Here is an 18268-nt window from a genome sequence, read left to right as displayed (position 1 = left end):
AACAAGAAAGCAAAAAGCAAGTTTTTAAAGTTTAAATTATTAGTGTCTAAATACTAATACTTCAAAGCTTTACTCTGCGAATTACCAATGTCATTTGAAATGTACTTGAACATTGAGACCAGATCATTTCCATGTGAAGCCGGAATGAAACTTGATGTTTGACCCTTAATGTACAGGCAAAGCACCTGCAAGCTGATCACAGAAGTGTGGGGGTGGTCCATATTACTCACATACTCACGTACGTGTTGTCAGTTGACCTTCTAACCATCATAATCTCACGCCACTGAGAGAATCACAACACATAAAAACAAGAAGAGCCTAACCAATACTTCTACTAAGGTCAGTCCAGTTTTTTCACTTTCATTTATCAATTTCCATGACACATATCATCATGCTTCTTTGATTGTTTACCCTCCAGAATGGCTAAGGAGTGGACACTTCTGGTGCTCTGTGGCATTCTGGGGTCTGGACTCAGCAAGAACCCATCATGGTTTGAGAACATCTCAACAAATCTTTTCAAATCGCCTGGAGATATTCTGATAGGAGGACTTTTCCCTATTAACGAACTCACAAGTGAACTGAGCCAACGGGTGAAGCCTGAAGATCTTGAGTGCAAAAGGTAAAATCTTTGAGGAAGTCATATTGACCACTTAGTATACAACATTTTAAAAAACTTTACTCCCTCAAATCACCTTTAATCATCCTGTTTTGGCAGAATAAGCACATTTGGTCTGTCTCTCTCATTGGTGATGAAGTTCTCTGTGGATGAGATCAACTCTATAGAGGATCTCCTACCTGGAATCACACTAGGATTTGAGAGTTACGACACATGCATGCAACCAGCCGTTGTCATGAGGCCTGTCCTTCAGTTTCTCACAAAGGAATCAACAGAGGAACTGGACATCGCTTGTAACTACACTGACTACAAGACTCGTGTTATAGCTATCATAGGCCCAAACAACTCCGAGTTGGTCCCGGTCATTGGCAAGCTGACTGGGTTTTTTCTGATGCCATTGGTGAGCTGCCATTAAAAGTGTTAGAGGATGAAACTTAAAATTTCATAAAAAATTTAGTTCTAATAGAACAAAAAGTAAAATGCTACAGAAAAAAATGACCTCACCATATACAATGAAAAACCAAAAATACTGTAAAAAGAGTAACACTTTAGAAAAAGGTTTCATTTGTTAACATTAGTTAAATATATTCGTTAACATGAAATAACAATAAACAATACTTCTACCACATTTATCATTCTTAGTAAATTGTAATTGCAATATTTACTAATACATTTTTAAAATCCAAAGTTGTATTTGTTAAAATTTTTTGATGCACTGTGAACTAACATGAAACAATGAACAATTAGATTTTTACTAACATTAACAAAGATGAATAACTGCTTTAAAAATATATTGCTCATTGTTAGTTTATGTTAGCTAATGCTATTGTAAAGTGTTACGGTAAAAATAATTAATTTTTTGGGAAAAAATATATATTTGTAGCAAATATGATGCATGTACTTTTACCTGGTATATTGTTGGAATTGTTTTTGTAAGCAAAAGTCTTAACTAACATTTTCATAGTCAATCCTTTTTTTCTTTATTTTAATTCCTGTTTTAATTTATCTCTAATTGCCTAATCTTAGATTAGCTACGGTGCCACCAGCGACATGTTCAGTGACAAAGAGACCTTCCCATCCTTCATGCGCACAGTTCCCAGTGATCGCTGGCAGGTTGCAGCCATGGTGCAGCTTCTGAAAAAGTTTGGGTGGAACTGGGTGTCAGTAATAGGTAGTGACGATGAATACGGACAGAAGGGCCAGCAGCTGTTTTCCAGCATGGCCAATGAGGAGTCCATCTGTGTGGCATATCAGGGTTTGATTCCTGTATACAGTGATCCAGAGCCAATGATAAAAGAGATTCTCAATCGTATTGTGAATGCCAAAGTGGGGGTGGTGGTTCTTTTCTCTCTCCCCAAGCCAGCCAGAGACTTCTTCATAGAGGTAAAAAAAAAAAATGTTTGCAACTTTAAAAGGGCAATATTGTCCAAAAAAAAAATTTCTTTTGAAGTATAGGAGTTTGCAATACTATTAAAATTATACTGTAGATTCAGAACTGTAAACTTTCTGGCCAAACCAAAAAAGACAATTCAATTTGAAGATGCAAAAGAGCCTCGTTCCAAAATTGTTGGATTCCCAAATACATTAACATGACACCAAGCACACCTGCTGGCTACAATTTAATAGAGGCTTTTTTATTGGTATCCCTTCACAAAGAAAGAACACAGTTGTTCTTCCTCTTTGGTGAAAAAGGGTGCCAACCTCACATCACAACTTTCAAGAAACAGCTAAAACACTGCTTACCACAACCATAAACAAGGGCACTTACTTTAAAACTTGCATTGTGCACTACAAATTTTGCTCACTCTTATAACATATTGCTTGTGATCTACCTCATTTGTAAGTCCTTTCGGATAAAAGTATCTGCTAAATTAATCAATGTAAATTAAGTGCGGGGCTGTTACTCATTTCGCATGCTAAAAGGACGTTCACATGAACATTTAAGGGTTGTTCAAACAACATGTTTTCTGTTTAAGAATGTAAGATGCAGGACAGTGGAATGGGGGAAAAATGCAATGTCTTTCTTGAGGCATGTTTTAACTAACTTGACCACTGCCGTTTTTAGAACGCTGTGTCACATCCATCTAGGGCATGTTTAAAACCATGAAAAGCAGTGCAGAGGAATGCAAAGATACATTCTTTGTGAACATCCCCTTAAGAAGCAAAAACAGCCTGTTTAAATTTAAGGCTCAAAAAGAGAGTAGAAAATGGTCACAAAACAAAATTATGAAACTATATAGGTGCCGGAAATATTGTAAGTGGGCTTTAGGGAAAAATATTAACATTCTTTTTTATTCACTTCTTTATATTCTGAATAAGCATTCCAGTTTGGGTGATTTTAAATGTTTTTGTCATCACTACCTAACCAGGTAATCAAACGAAACATAACAGCCGTTTGGGTGGGAAGCACTGCATGGTCTCTCAATGATGGTGTATCCACCCTGCCCGGCATCAATTCAATAGGCACAGTGCTGGCGTTTGCAGACATCACCAGACCTATTGACCTATTCACTCCCTATATCCGTGAGCTCTTCAAAAAAATGGAGGAGACACAAATCCTCCAGGAGCCTGATACAGAAATCTCCCCTCTGGACAACCCTTGCCCAAGCTGCAGCTCCCTAAGCCAAGCCAACCTGAGCATGGTAGAGGTAAAACTTGTGCAGCGGTCTGCTTTCAGTGTGTATACTGCCATCTACTGTGTTGCACACGCGCTGCATGACTTGCTTGGATGTAATGCCACCCGCTGTGCTCTAAATCCCAAGACTGACAAAGTCTATCCATGGCAGGTAATCAGACACAAGCATCTCTTTCTGTAAATCTGCTTGTTTTAGCATACAAGATTAAGGGTGTACTAATAGAACAGTATATGATCTTTCCTACAGCTGTTAAAGAAACTACAAAAAGTTTCTGTAGATCTAGAGGAAGTCAATTTTAAGTTTGATAAAGAAGGTAATCCAAACTTTGGCTACGATGTCATGCAATGGATCTTTAATGACACCACTGTGCACTTTGATGGAATTGGATACTTTTATGTGAACCTCACAATTGATGAAGAAGACATAAAATGGCACACGAAAAACGGAAAGGTACGAATGGGACAAATATTTGTATTGTAATTTAAATTCATATAACTTGTTTTACTACCAGTCAATAGTTTCTACACACTTTCTCATGATCTTAAATATTTACAATTAGTTTTATAGACTAATAATATATAATGCTTATATATGAATTTCTTTTAAATGTTGTTGAAAGATTTTACTGTTATTTTAACCATTATTCTAAAATATGTAAAATTGTAATAATACAGAATGAGTAGGTTTGTCCAAACTTGTGACTGGTTCTAGTGTATATCACAGAGCCTGTACCTCTTGACAAATGGTCTCTGTAACAGGTGCCAATGTCCACTTGCTCCTCAGACTGTGGGATAGGACAAGTGCGCAGAGTTAAAGGCTTCCACTCCTGCTGTTTCGACTGCATTGACTGCAAGGAGGGAACGTTCCTAAACAGCACAGGTGCGCGACTACTAGGGTCTGAAATTAACTTTTCCATTAAGGGGCAATATTTGCCCACAGGAATTTATTTCCAAGAACATTTTTTAGAATGTTTAACGATGCTTTGTCCTGTTCTAAAGTGGAATAATCCCATAATGTTATGAGATTAGTGCAATTTTAAATATCCTACATAAATTAAACAATTAAAAAACAGGAACTAAAAGTAATTCCCTAAATACATGTTTGCCCCAGCCCATTCATTTCTGATCCTGTTTTGAAGTCATTCTAAACAATCCTAATAGGGCTGTTAATATTTGCTCTTAACATACTGTACTTGCTTTACCTAACATACCTGTAGCGAATATAAAATGAATGCATAAGTTCTTTGCCATTTGATGTTGACTAACCTTAATCTGCCTTCTCTTTTGATTTGAAGATGACATCCAGTGTAGATCATGTCCCGATGGCCAGTGGTCCACCCTACGAAGCACAAGCTGTGTCTATCCCATCTATACTTACCTGTCCTGGAGCAACTATGAGTCAATCGGACTCATTCTGGGAGGAATTTTGGTGCTAGTATTACATGTATTGGTAGGGGCTGTATTTTTCAGGCACAGAGGAACTCCACTGGTGAAAACTTCAGGTGGACCGTTGAGTGGACTTGCTCTGTTGAGTCTAGCGGGAGAATGTATAAGCCTGGTGCTGTTCCTGGGTCAGCCGGGAGACATCGTGTGCCGTCTGCAGCAGCCACTAAACGCCTTTTTTCCCACTGTGGCCCTCTCGGTCATTCTGACCATTTCCCTTCAGGTGATCTTTAAAAAAGATTTAAAAGACATTTTCATTTAATAAAATTAAATAAATAATTAAAAAATTATGTAATAACATGTAAATGCAATATTGATACAATTTAAATGTACTTTATCTGTACTTCACAATTGTGTGATAAGTCATCACTTGAGGTTCAGTGTAAGTCCTGAAATAAAACCAAATAGAACCACTGTATTAAAACAAGAAATGCAAAAAAATAAAACAATCTACTGCCATCTTTTACTTACCAGATTGTGTGCGTCACAGAGTTCCCTGAAAAGTCTCCCGATCACCTGGAGAACCTACGAGGACGAGGAAGCTGGTTTGTGATTCTGGGATGTTGCGGGCTCCAAGCGGGACTGTGTGTTTGGTACGCCCGAGAAGGTCCCTCCTTGACCCAATACGTGGCCAGTTTGGAGGTGAACTATGTGAAAACTTTTCTGCGTTGCCCAGTGGAGCCCATGTTAAACTTTGGCTTGATGCTCGGTTTCAATGTTCTTCTGGCACTGATGTCATTTATGTCTACCTTCATGGCTCTAAAACCGCCAGGACAGTATAACCTGGCCAGAGATATCACCATCTCCACCTTGATTTACTGTGTAATATGGGTGATGTTCATCCCCATCTACACAAGTCTAAATGATAAAGAGAAGTCTATTGCTCAAGTAGGAGTTAGTTTACTTAGTAACATGGGGCTGGTAGCGGCCTATTTTTTCCCTAAATGCCACCTGTTGGTCAAACACCCAGAACTCAACACAGAGGATCACTTTCGTACATTTTTAGAAGGGGTCCCACCAACACCACCTGAAGAAAGCTAAAAACAATTGCTAAATTATTAATATTATTATTATTGGGCTCTATAGTATACCTGATTACGATTGGTCAATCGTTGTAGTTTGTGGTCAAATATTTTTGTATAATGATCCTTATGATCCCTTTCTTTCTTAGTTCTCAATTAAAACATTTCGACGTCAATCAATATTTTAAAGGGATAGTTCACCCAAAAATGAAAATTCTGTCAGTATTTACTCACCCCCATGTTGTTCCAACCCCGTAAGACCTTTGTTCATATTTTTGATTAAATCTGAGAGCTGGATCACACCTCCATACTAGTCCATAGGCTTCTTGAGGTATTGAACTTGCCGGCCTCGAAAAGTTATTAAAGACATCGTTAAAATAGTCCAAGTGATAAACTTAAGATTGAGCCACTGTAGTCACTTGAACTATTTTAACAGTGTCTTTAATAACTTTTCGAGGCCGGCAAGTTCAATACCTCAAGAAGCCTATGGACTAGTATGGAGGTGTGATCCAGCTCTCAGACTTCATCAAAAATATCTTAATTCCTGTTCCGAAGATGAACGAAGGGTCTTACGGGGTTGGAACAACATAAGGGTGAGTAAATACTGACAGAATTTTCATTTTTGGGAGAACTATCCCTTTAATTTATCTGGTAAGCAGTACGCAGTCATCTGCTATAATAATATAATTTGCCTATGTTTTATTTTATATATGTGTGTATATATATATATATATTTATAGAATACTGGGCATTCAATTTTGCAATACAATGACTTTTAATAAAATAAATGGAAAATAATTATTGTCAAATAGTTCAGATTATTTGTTATTTCTTGTACTACTGATCCTTCCAAATGCTTCTTTTGAATAAAAAACAAAAAATAAATAAAGACGAAACGAAAATCTCTTCATTGCATTGGTCTCGTGTTTGTGAGAAACAGCGCACTCTGTAGACCGTTTCTCCTTAGAGACAGTTGCTAACAACTTTGTCCAAAGGGGAGGAAGACATCTCAAATAAAACCACCTGAAGAGTGATAACAGTACAAGGTAAATAAGCCTTTATTTACCTCAATATATTTTATTGTTATCAGAGGCAGTGATCACTAATAAAATAAAGCTGTATGGCAAACCTAAGTAGCATTATTTAAAAATGTGATTTTTTTTTATCAAAGCTTGACTAGTCGTAGGCTAACGTTACGTTCTCTTCTTGATTAACGTTACATAGCATTAATATAATTTTAATTAATTCATAAATATAAATGTTAAAATGTTGTTGTTAAGGGGGGAAGGGGGCAGTTTATGCTTGTCTGTGTAGAAACATATAACGTTAGTAAACAAATAGCTGCTACTCCGGTACTAACTTAAGTTACTATGGGAACGTAAATTATTGAGATAACATTAATACGTATAACGTTACATTCTGGAACTGAATGATTACTATTAATGTATGATATGGTATTTACCATAAAGATATGGTGATATGGTTTTTACCATACTCCAAAAAGTACCATGGTATTACCAAAGTACAAGCCCAAAAGCGTGGTGATACTGGTCATTTCAGTTAGTGAACAACACAGCAGTATAAAAGTGTATAATTTTTTATACTGCTGTGTGGTGTTAAGAAACGATGCTAACGTTAGTCACTCACATAAGTATTGAGGGAAATTCATACGTCTCCATCGCGTTCACCGTTGAATTTTCGTCTTTTTCGTTGTCCTCTTCTTCATCTTTGTTCAAGTATTCATCTATAAACTCTTCATTCGTTTTTTTTAAATATATATTTCCATATATAATTTCTTGAAATGCCTCTGGATTTTTGTATTTGATGAATCAATTGCTAACATTACTCGCGCCAAAGAGGCTGTGCGCATGTCCGGGTTATGACCTTTGTTATCACGTTTTTGGGCAAATTAAATAATTGTACAATGTCAATGAATCAAATCTTTAATGTTCCAAACATAATGATAAATGTTTTACATGTACTTTTAACGTAATATATACACCATATTATTTTATAGTTTCTGTGTAATAAATAATGACACACATATCATTTTCTATATGTAAACTTGTTATATACACCCAGTTTTTTAAAGGGTTTTGGAGTGTTTAGTTGTTAAGTTGCTGGCAAAAAGTAAATAAATAATTTTGTACAAATCATATAAGGAATTGGTGACCTTGGAGTTTTTTTGTTACTTAAGTTTTGTCTTTATTCTTGTTCTGCACTGTTGTTAGACCAGTGTTTTGTGACTATAGCCTAGTCATCATCATCATCAACATCATGCCTCGTGGAAGATCAGCAACCAGTGCCCTCTCTGACAGCAGTGACTTGGAATTTGATGGAATTGGTAAGCAAATGAAACATTGTTATTAATAATTAAGATAAACAGATGAATGTTCTTATGCAACCAGCTGTTTTTTGTGTCCAGCTGAGACAGAGATTGAAAAACTGCAGAGACAGTTTCGCATAACGGAGGGGGATCGGCAGGCCTACAGCATCCAGTCACAGGAAAAAATTCGCAAACAGCGGTCAGTGCCATAAAACACTTTCAGACGTCTATTGGGTTAACTGACAATGACAAAACTTATTTTGAAAACTCTGAAACTGAAAACTTGAAACCTAACCCTAACAAAAATATTATATTTATTCTAAAAATTGTGCAAAAAAATGCATTCTTTTTCTTAGGGTTAGTAGTAGGGTTAGGATTTGTCATTAGAATCTAATGTCCTAATGATGTTTTACCCAGCAATGTTGCACTATGTACATTTATTGCATTGTGTCTTGTATGGAATGTGAGTTTTTAAGCATATTTAATTTGTTGTGTGTGCATGTTTGTCCACAGCCAGGAGATTTCTAAGCTGCGTGAGGAACATGATGAGTTACTTCGTGTGCTTGAGTGCCAATCACATAGAAAGAATGACAATCAGGACACTGAGAGTATCCAAACTCTGCTGGAGCAGCGAAACACACTGGAGGATCAACTAGAGAATGAGAGACAGACCCAAACACAGATGGAACAGGAGGTGCATATATCACTAATTATTAAACTTTGTCACATAACATACTGTTGGTGCTACAGATGTTTATTTGCATGCATTCTGTTTACAGATCATGAATATGGAGAAAAGGCTGGTGGAAGTGAAAAGAGGAGAGGTCACGGCTTCCCAGAGTCACACGTCTCATTCCCGCCAGACTCAGAAGGCCACACGCACCCTGGAGAACAAACTGGACCGGGTAAACAGAGAATCAAACATTTCACAGCATGCAGTTTTACTGACCACACAACTGTGGACACTTTACATGTAAATCAGTGTAGATTTAAGTGCAGACTGGACCCGACTGTGGCAAAAAATTTGCCCATACAAAACTGTTAATTTGTTCCTTAGATAATGCTGAGTAGCTCTGTTTTTATTAAACCAAATAATACCTTAGTAACAGGATCGATGACTCGATCGGACTGAAAAGCGATCCATTTAAAATTTCAATTGGATTGATTGGAAGGGGTGGTAAAGAACTGAAATAATCCGATCAAATTTTGGGGGTGCTGAAGATGCTGAGATAATGGTGACAACATGAATATAATGCAGAATATTGATGGACAAAAACATAGAAATTAAGAATTTTTTAGGAAAAAAATCCTTAGTAATACGTCCATATTAATATGTTTTACATTTGACTTAAGTAGATTGAAACAGTGGCCAGAAATACACCTACTATATGCGAGTTCATCATTTGTGCTGTGCATTGCTGTATGTGAATAATGGTGGTAAAAATAACCACAATTCTTAGCAAATAATCAGAATAATGAAAATTGTAAATAAAAGGGAAGAGGTTTGCTTGTGTCATGTAAACATCTTACTGCGATTAAGTCCTTACTCTAATGATTGGAAATAATCACATTACTGGTACATATATAAAAATAGTCATAGACCTTAGTCAATTGGACACAATATTGAATTTAACACGGATGAAAATGAGGCAGCACAAATTAGCGTCTGGTTTAAGACATGCTTTTTTTGGGTGGTAAATAATGGCTCAAATATCAGTAAATTAACACGCAAACCTTATTAAATCACCTTGCGTGATTCATTTAAATACTCTCCTTCCATAAATACTGCGTCTGAAAGGGTAACTCCTACAAATGCATATGCAATAATGTCAGCCGAAAAATAACCTTGTCTATGCCTTTTCAGCTCTAATTTTTCACTGTGTGTCTTTAGTAAATCCTGACAGTAGTTTTTTAACGCCAAAAGAGGGTTTGCTGGCGAAAGCTGCTGGTAAATCTGGCCCCATAGTGTGTGCATGAACTTCTCCTTAAATTTGTTTCCCTTGATGTCCCTGCAGGCTCTTATTCGGTTTAACGAACAGCTGACGAAGAACAGCCAGCTCAGAGAAGAGCTGGAGACACTCCGCATGGAACGCGTCCGATACCAGCAGCTGCATCGCAGACTGGAGAAGGTTGGGCATTCTGGGTGTTTAATGAGTTTGAGAGATCCAGTGATTTAGCCCAGTTCAAACAAGTGCTGTTGTCTTTTTTTCAGGTATTGCAAGATGTTCGTAAGGATATTGGTGAAGTTATCGACATTTCAACCACAGCTTATGATGTGAGGTAAGAGAGAAACTTTGAGATTTTAAGTTGCTTCGCTTATATACAAAGTTCCCAAAATCATGAAAAACTTCATAAAAAATTCTGTTTTAGGTTTTTTGCTTCTATTTCAATTTATAAGGCAACATTTCTAATTATTTCAGCTTTTAAATTTTGTTTTAATCGTTTTTGTTTTAGTTTTTAATCAATGATAATAACCCTGCCTCCAATATAAACATAAGTCATAAATGAAATATTATTGGTTATTATTATTCTTATTATTATATCTACATTGAAAAATGCACACCTCAATTTTAATAAAGAGTTTTCAGTATTACACATTGCTCGACTCTCAATGCGTTTTTTGGACATTTGTAGCCGGTTCTATTTATATGTGTGTATTTAAGAGAGGAGGCACAGACCAAAATGACCATGATGAAGGAGAAGGCGATAAAGGATTTTGCGCAGTACTCAGCTGAGATGAAGGAGCTGGAGAGAGTCATCGCTCATGAACACAGACTCAAAGAGTTCATGACCACCAAGAGTAATGAGAGAACCGCCATGGATGATGGACAGGAAATGAGACGCAGACAAGGTCAGAGAGCAATATTTGTAACCAAGAATTATTGTTGGTTAAATTGTGTGCACTACCGTTCAGAAGTTTGGGATCAGTAAGATCAAAAATAAATACAAAATTTTGTCAAGAAATTTTTGATGGCGCAGGCTGATAGGTCCTTAAGTCTGTTCGCAATCACATCATTATCTATTGGGCACAGCTGATTGGTTCCTGCTGTATCAGTAGCCAATGAGCTCGCTGCTCAGCCTTCAAATACTTGGTCAGCATTTGCTGTCGCAGTTGCAGTGCGCTTTCAGAAACCCTACACCTTCCCCAGCTCCACCTGTATAGATCATCTATGGGTAATTGATGTATACTGTGTTGTACAGCAGCAGCAGTATATCTGTCTTGCTCACAGTAGTGTGTTGTGTATGTATTGGCAGTAGTAAGTTCTGTACTTGTTCTGCAGCAACATCAGCAGCAGCAGCAGCAGTGTAGCAGATCTATTCTGCCAAGACCAAACATATCAACATTGTCATATCCATATCCATTTCCATGCCAAACACTCTAATATTTGTCTTGACATATTTTAATTTAATGCATCTATGCTGATTAAAAATATAATTTACTTTTTAAAAATTCTTGCTGGACGCAAATTTTTTTATACTCTAAAACAGACTGATTGATTTTAAATCCAGCTATTTATTTGGCTGAAAAGTAAACGATGTGTGCTGATGGCAGAGATGAAGGAGCAGAGGAGGGCAGACGCCGGAGAGGAGACATTTGACACTCTGGAGGAGGTTTTCCAGCGGATCAAGAGATTGACTGGGGAAGATAATTTGAAGATGTTGGTTACAAATTTCATTCAGGGTGAGCTTTATGTTTTCTGTTTTGTGCCAACAAATGATTGCAATGTGTTAAACTCTTTATGTTTTTTTAACAGTTGAGGACAAGAACTTTGCTCTTTTCAACTTTGTGAATGAACAGAACATAGAAGCTGAGACACTGAGAGAACAAATCCATCAGGTCAGTGTGTAAATCACAGAACTAGTCAAATAAAGACCCAAAACATACATATCGTTCTCAAGATGACCTGATCATTTAGTATAAATACATGATGAGGAAGGACAGTTTAGTACCCTCCACTTTTTGTGAGATAATGATTTAAGTTTCATTAGGTTTATTTCACTAAGCAGCTTTTGTTATTTTAGTATTATTAGTGGTGCATGCCAAAGGCAAGTTATTTACTTTATTTAATAGTTATACTATTATTTACTATTATAGTATTTATATTATATAGTATAGTATTTATACTAAAATATTCTATGTTTTAGTGAAGTTTCTTATTTGATTTTGTCATTTTATTATATTTAGGTTTTTTTCAGTTTTAGATATAGTAATTTTAACACTTCAACTTTTTTCAGTTAATTGTCAAAGTAACATTTCTAATTTAAGTTGTTTAAGTTTTAGTTTTTCGTCTAATATTTATTTTAATGAAATAATCTTAAGCTTTATTTCACTTAATGAAAACAATTTTAATAGTTTTAGTTAATAAGAACAGCACTGAAAACACTTAAAGACCAAGTAAAAGTCTGTGCCAAGCCAAATGAACATGCAACATGCATAATGTTATTCATATTCACATTTGAATACAGACACAACATTGTTTTTGTTGATTCTGTTCCAGATTGGAGAAGAGATTAAGCAGTTGCACATGAAAGGTGTCCAAAAGGAACAGGAAAATCAGGTGGCGTTAAAAGAGTTGATGGATCTACAGCAAGAGTGTGAGACACAAGCTCAACAGTATGAAGCCCAGGCCGATGACATCAGCAAGATCCTTCATCAGATCAAAACAGGTACTAGTAAAATCATCCAAACATGCGTTAACATAACAACGTGGATAAACCCTAGAAGAATCAAGAGGACAACACTGTCACGTTATCGTCTTTGAAGCATATTGATACTTACGTTTTAATACACAAAAGCTTATGTTGATGTCATTCTAGGGACAGACAGTGTGTTCAATAAGATTGACTGCGACCGAACACTTGTGGTAGACATGCTGGGCTCTTCCTCTGGGATCAGAGACAGTAACATCATGACTTACCTCAGCCTGGTGGAGCAGAGAACCAGTGAACTGCTCACCATCCAAGCCTTCATTAATTCTAAGGTACAGAAAAGACCAGAATATACCAACAGGCTATTTCACCCCCTATAGCCTTAAATAGGGCACTATTTGAGTGGACATTTGGAGTGCACTCATTCAATCCCACAATGCACCGTGATAATGAGTGTACAACAGATGTATGCTCATGGCTAGAGAATAGAATACCCATGATGCACTGTGAATTCCTCTAACCAGAAGATGGCGCAGCAGCTAAATCATCCATCTATCTATTTTCCAAACTGCTGGTCCTATGTGGATAAAGAGTAATATCATACAGGTTTAAATTCATTTTTAAATGATTATTAAATTGTTTAATTAAGGTTTATACATGACAGAGTTCAAGATAAATATTTTCATTTTATTACTAGAGCGGCCAGTTTGCTACGTTTTAAATAACTATTAAACATCAAACACAAACGATGCAAAACGGCAGCCGTTCCGGCGCACTCAGAGTCCGAAGTCACTCACTCGTTTTCATTCACTCCTTCAACTCGACAATATTAGTGGAGTGATGTAGGGAATAGTGAAAGAGAGTATTGGGGCCGATTTTGGACACAGCCATAGTGTTAAAGCAATTTTCTGCTGCTTTAACAACAATGAACAAGCAATACAGGTTTCAGATTCATCAGAGATTTTCTTTCAACTGAAGCTGCCAAAATTATATTTATTTTCCATGATTTTATCCCAAATAACATATTGTTTATTAAGCTGGTCTAATATACACTCTACAACAATAAAACCGTTAAAAACATTATACAAACAAGCATTAAAAATACTGGATAAAAAAACATACCATTACCACCACTGTAGTATTCTGAGGAAATATCAGTTACTTACCTGGCACAATCTTATTAAATTCAAAAACATCTGTTTAATATATAAAATCAGACATGTTTTAGCACCTCCTCCATTATGTGATTTTATACATTTTAGATCCAGTGAGGTCAGGGTAACCAGAGGGGCAGTGAGGGAAGATTGCATTATCCCCCGGAGAAAAACAGCTTTTGGTCAGGCTGTCTTCTCCGTTAGAGCAGCACAGCAATGAACACAGTGCCGGGAACCATTAGAGACTCTGTGTCATTCTTTACATTCAAAAAGAATGCAAAAAAATGGCTTGTAGACAGCCAAACTTGTGGGCACTAATGCTTCCTATGTGTATTTAAATATTATTTTAAAAAATTAAGTTGTATTTCTTAACTATAATGTTTTGCATGTAATTTTATTTTATGATTTTATACCTGTGATTATTTTTAAGGCTGCCTTTTTTACACCTGGCTGGGGGACTACCGATGAAAATTAGCACTGTCTTGCTAACTCGGGTACATTTACATTGTGTTAATGTTGATTAATGTACACTGTCCCCTTTTAAAGAAAAAAATAAAGAAAAAAATAAAAATAAAGAAATACAAAGCCGTGCGTTAGAGTGGTTTTACCATGGGTAAAAAAAAAAAAAACTGTCACGGGTGTTGTGCGGGTAGAAGAAGGCAGGCGGAGGCAAAAGCTCTAATTCCAATATTTACTCAAAAACTAATGAAAAGAATAAACAGACACAGGCAGGTTGGCAGAAGGGACATGCTCTAAACATACAGATGAGAACCAACCAGGACTAACTGAACAGAAGGAGACTAAATACAAGTACAAATGAACACTAACGAGGTGAAGACAGGTGACACAGATGTTGATGAGGAGAAACGGGTGGATAATGAGGGAGTGAGTTCAGGTGAGGAGACAAGCGGGATCCAGGGAAGTGTAGTGATGACAGAGACAAAGAAGGCGGTGAATGTGACAAAAATACAATTAGATTACCACTGAAAATAATTTCGACTTGTTCCTCAGTTTGTAAAAACAGTGTAGAATACTCTTACTCTTTGCATCCTGTGTACTCTTAACTTATATTTACGTCAGAGTATTATTATCAGTTATTATTGGTGCTTAATTATTAATACTGGTTCTTAATAATTGTTTTTCATGATTAATATTTTTGTAGAAACCATGATGCATTGTTTTCAGGATTCTTTGATGATTTGAAGGATCAATGAACAGCATTCATTTTAAATAGAAAAGTAATGAATGTGTCCTTGCTCAATAAAAGTATTAATTTCTTCTTTTTTTAATCTTACTTATGCCCAAACTTTTGAATGGTAGTATCACGGTTTCTACAAAATATGAAGCAACAAAAACTGTTTTCAACATTGAGAACAATCAGAAATGTTTCTTGAGCAGCAAATCGGCATATTAGAATGATTTTTTGAAGAATCATGATGCTGAAAACTCAGCTTTGATCACAGGAATAAATTACATTTTAAATATTTATTAAAATAGAAAACAGTGCTTTTAAATTGTAATAATATTTCACTGTTTTAACTGTATTTTTGATAAAATCAATGCATCCTTGATAAGTATAAGAGACTCCTTTCAAAAACATTTTTTTTTTAAATCGTACTTATTCTGAACTGCTGACCAGTATTGTAACTGTAATGTAAATAAATAGGACCTGGAGAAGAGTTACGACCTGAAAGAGGTTGCGCAGTTCCTGCTGGGTCAGAAACCAGATGTGCTGAGACACGCAGAGATCGTTCAGCCGCCCATTACCAGGTGAGGGAAGCTGGAGCTATAGCCACAGTCTATGGAGATAAAACAAAAGTACACATAATATGTGGAAATAATGACTTTAGTTTGTTAATATATGCTCCTGGTCTTTTTGTGCATGATTCAGGCATGATTATGAGCCCGAGGACTCTTCTCTCACTGATGAGGAGGATCGACCTTTGACCCACAAAGAACTCCATCAGCATGTTATGATGAGCAGTGTAAGGCACACAGAATAGCTCTTTCCCATTCTGTCTTATTCATTAACTATAGTTTGCATTACAGTAACATGATGTTTGTGGGTTTTCTGTTGCAGGTCATGCGTAAAGACGAGTCTCTGCGGCGTGCGGGAGGAGGCAAAGATGTGAAACCCCCTAAGAGCAGCACCATGTCTAGCAGCAGACAGCGTTCACTGGAGCCTTAAGACACACTCTGGGCGTCTAATAAAAATGTTGAAAATGATATATAGGCTATAATTCTCTTTCAGCTCCATTCAAACATGCTTAATAGCTATCTAGCTAGATTATACCTAGATCATTTATCCTGTCATTATTTACTCACTAACCCGTATGCTGTTCTATGGAATAAATGTTAAAAGTTTGGAATGACATGAGGGTGAGTAAATAATCACAGAATTGTCATTTGATGAACTGTTCCTAATAACAAACAGAAGAGGGCAGAATTTAGCCAAAGTCAGTTAGATCACAATTCGGTTAGAACTCCCACAATGCCTTCATGTCTGTCATGTTTACAGTATATTTGAATATAAAAAATGTTTTTTCACCCAGTACTCAATTCTTTGTTTAGTTAAATAACGCATCAAGTGGTCACATGCTTTTGTGTTTCCCATGTCTCTATTTAAGAGTGATGGCAATAAAAGTTTGGCAAAACATCAATTTCCATGTATTGTGTTTTAAACTTTTATCAGACATCAGATCATTTTAGCAAATCTATTTTGGAGACTATTTATCGCAATTACTATGTAATTATATTGGGCATTATTTCAGCAATAAGGTGCTTGAGGTCATGTTGCGAATATACTCAAAGGGTGCTTTTGGACACATCATTCAGAAGTTTTTAACCCTATAAACGATAAGTACATATGTTTCAAGTACTTTGAAAGGAGTGCTATTGACCAATCATCATCAAAGACTGGAAATATCTGATTTGTAGTCTTTAATTAAAAATATATATATATATAATTCTTTAATTCTTACTTTACATTTTAATCGTTAATTTTAGAAGCAGGGAATACTGGAGGGTATGAAGATGTCATCGGCCACCACCACACATACACATACTATTTTATGCATATTTTTGTGCGCTAGTATTTAATGAAGCTTGTTGTATTTCGATTGGGGATAAAAATAGATCTTAAGCCTTGACGTATTTGTGTCTCTTTTGATGCCAGAATGGCTTTAAATACGCTCTCTTCTTCATTCTGTGAAAACAAACATGCACAGATAATGCTTTAGACGCAACTCAAGATGGAAGTTTAGGTGGTTTGAAATTCGACCCCTTTTTAACCCCCTCCATTTGCTGCAAAATGTTTTGTGCACACGGCCCACCGGGTTACCATGGCGACACTCCCCCCTATCCCCCCCTTATCGTTTCCTTATACTAGCAACGACTCTCTCTCGCCCACACTGCAAAACAAGCAGCCAATCAGAGAACACGCTGACACAAAGAGAAACACTGACTACTACCAGGGTTGCCAAGTCCGCTATTTTCCCGCGAAATTGAGCCACTTCTTAAAGCTGTTGGTTTGGTTATTGGGCAATTTTTTTAACGCAGACCTGGCAACCCCGACCACTACAACTTGGCCATTTACTATATCACTTCTTATCTCATCCTTCCTCTGCTCTTTTTTCTTCCCATGATGTATGTTCCTTCCTGTCTATCTTAGTATTCATGTATTTTTAGTGTTTGCAAATGCAATTAAACTTTGGTACATAACTGGTCCTGTACTGCTTGTTTTACAGACAAGTAATCAGACTAGAAGTGGGCAACATAGTTTAAACCATGTTGTTTGTTTGTTTGTTATTTATATGTGATTTATTGCTAACAGTGAATGTATTTATTGTCTTATTGCTTTCAAACTATCAAAAAAGTTGCAGTCAAACACATCACACGCGTTCATTCACCGTTATCTTCACCACCCAAACTGGCCCATATCCTGTTAATTTTTCTCTGTCTATCTTGACTCTCCAGCCCTCGTAAACACATCCTGTTAGTCATTCACACACTTTTTCATTCTTGTCTGGCTACATCTGGTTTTTGATAAATCACATGTGTTATTCTGAAGTGACATCTACCAAAAAACTGGACTTTTGCTTTTTTCAAATGGTGGTCACTAGTTGCTTTGCATTGCTGTGCCGTTGCTAGGGTGTTGCTATGCAGATGCTTACCTTTTTGTGTGTTGCTATTCCATTCCCAGTGGGTTCTAAGTGGTTTCTAGAGTGTTGCTATATATGCAGATACTAAGCTCATCTGGGGGGGTTTGTGTGTTGCTATGTCATTATTAGGCTGTTTCTATGCAGATGCTAATCTCTTCTGAGTGGCTTTTCATGCATTGCTATGTCGTTACTAGGGTGTTGCTATACAGATGCCAGGCTCTTCTGAGTGGTTTTTAGTGTGTTGCTATTCTGTTGCTAGTGG

The 18268-nt window shown here is 36.6% G+C and overlaps 3 protein-coding genes across 3 annotated transcripts in view; 2 read left to right on the top strand and 1 right to left on the bottom strand.

The window, feature by feature from the left end:
* The first annotated feature begins 419 nt into the window (after positions 1-419).
* Positions 420-5735, top strand: LOC143711944 (taste receptor type 1 member 3-like). The gene is made up of 8 exons (XM_077204144.1): positions 420-619; positions 716-1016; positions 1643-1999; positions 2986-3402; positions 3499-3702; positions 4011-4131; positions 4547-4917; positions 5169-5735. Exons 1-8 carry the CDS (start codon positions 420-422, stop codon positions 5733-5735), a joined length of 2538 nt encoding a protein of 845 aa, XP_077060259.1.
* A 931-nt stretch (positions 5736-6666) lies between these two features.
* Positions 6667-16506, top strand: odad1 (outer dynein arm docking complex subunit 1). The gene is made up of 15 exons (XM_077204145.1): positions 6667-6762; positions 7948-8060; positions 8142-8241; positions 8556-8736; positions 8822-8947; positions 10058-10171; positions 10255-10322; positions 10706-10893; positions 11596-11724; positions 11798-11880; positions 12542-12710; positions 12861-13024; positions 15513-15616; positions 15738-15831; positions 15927-16506. Exons 2-15 carry the CDS (start codon positions 7994-7996, stop codon positions 16032-16034), a joined length of 1695 nt encoding a protein of 564 aa, XP_077060260.1. The 5' UTR covers positions 6667-6762; positions 7948-7993; the 3' UTR covers positions 16035-16506.
* Positions 14524-18268, bottom strand: part of slc45a1 (solute carrier family 45 member 1) — a 41579-nt gene continuing 37834 nt past the window's right edge. The window contains exon 9 of the mRNA XM_077204143.1: positions 14524-15645. Within this exon, the coding sequence (XP_077060258.1) occupies positions 15610-15645 (36 nt within the window). The 3' untranslated portion in view covers positions 14524-15609. The remainder of the gene's footprint in view (positions 15646-18268) is intronic.

Source organism: Siphateles boraxobius, unplaced genomic scaffold, assembly GCF_051911475.1.
Source record: "Siphateles boraxobius isolate OS27281-9 unplaced genomic scaffold, OSU_SipBor_1 5, whole genome shotgun sequence".
In the NCBI taxonomy this organism is placed as follows: Eukaryota; Metazoa; Chordata; class Actinopteri; order Cypriniformes; family Leuciscidae; genus Siphateles; species Siphateles boraxobius.
The sequence above is the reverse complement of the archived record's forward strand: the minus strand, read 5'-3'. Positions and strand labels throughout refer to the sequence as shown.

Excerpts from the sequence above, each read along its gene's own strand:
- LOC143711944 (XM_077204144.1), top strand. The coding sequence starts at position 420 with ATGGCTAAGGAGTGGACACTTCTGGTGCTCTGTGGCATTCTGGGGTCT. Across the intron at positions 1,017-1,642 it reads GGTTTTTTCTGATGCCATTG|ATTAGCTACGGTGCCACCAG; the intron begins GTGAGCTGCCAT and ends GCCTAATCTTAG. Across the intron at positions 2,000-2,985 it reads CCAGAGACTTCTTCATAGAG|GTAATCAAACGAAACATAAC; the intron begins GTAAAAAAAAAA and ends CTACCTAACCAG.
- odad1 (XM_077204145.1), top strand. The coding sequence starts at position 7,994 with ATGCCTCGTGGAAGATCAGCAACCAGTGCCCTCTCTGACAGCAGTGAC. Across the intron at positions 8,242-8,555 it reads GAAAAAATTCGCAAACAGCG|CCAGGAGATTTCTAAGCTGC; the intron begins GTCAGTGCCATA and ends GTTTGTCCACAG. Across the intron at positions 8,737-8,821 it reads AAACACAGATGGAACAGGAG|ATCATGAATATGGAGAAAAG; the intron begins GTGCATATATCA and ends TTCTGTTTACAG.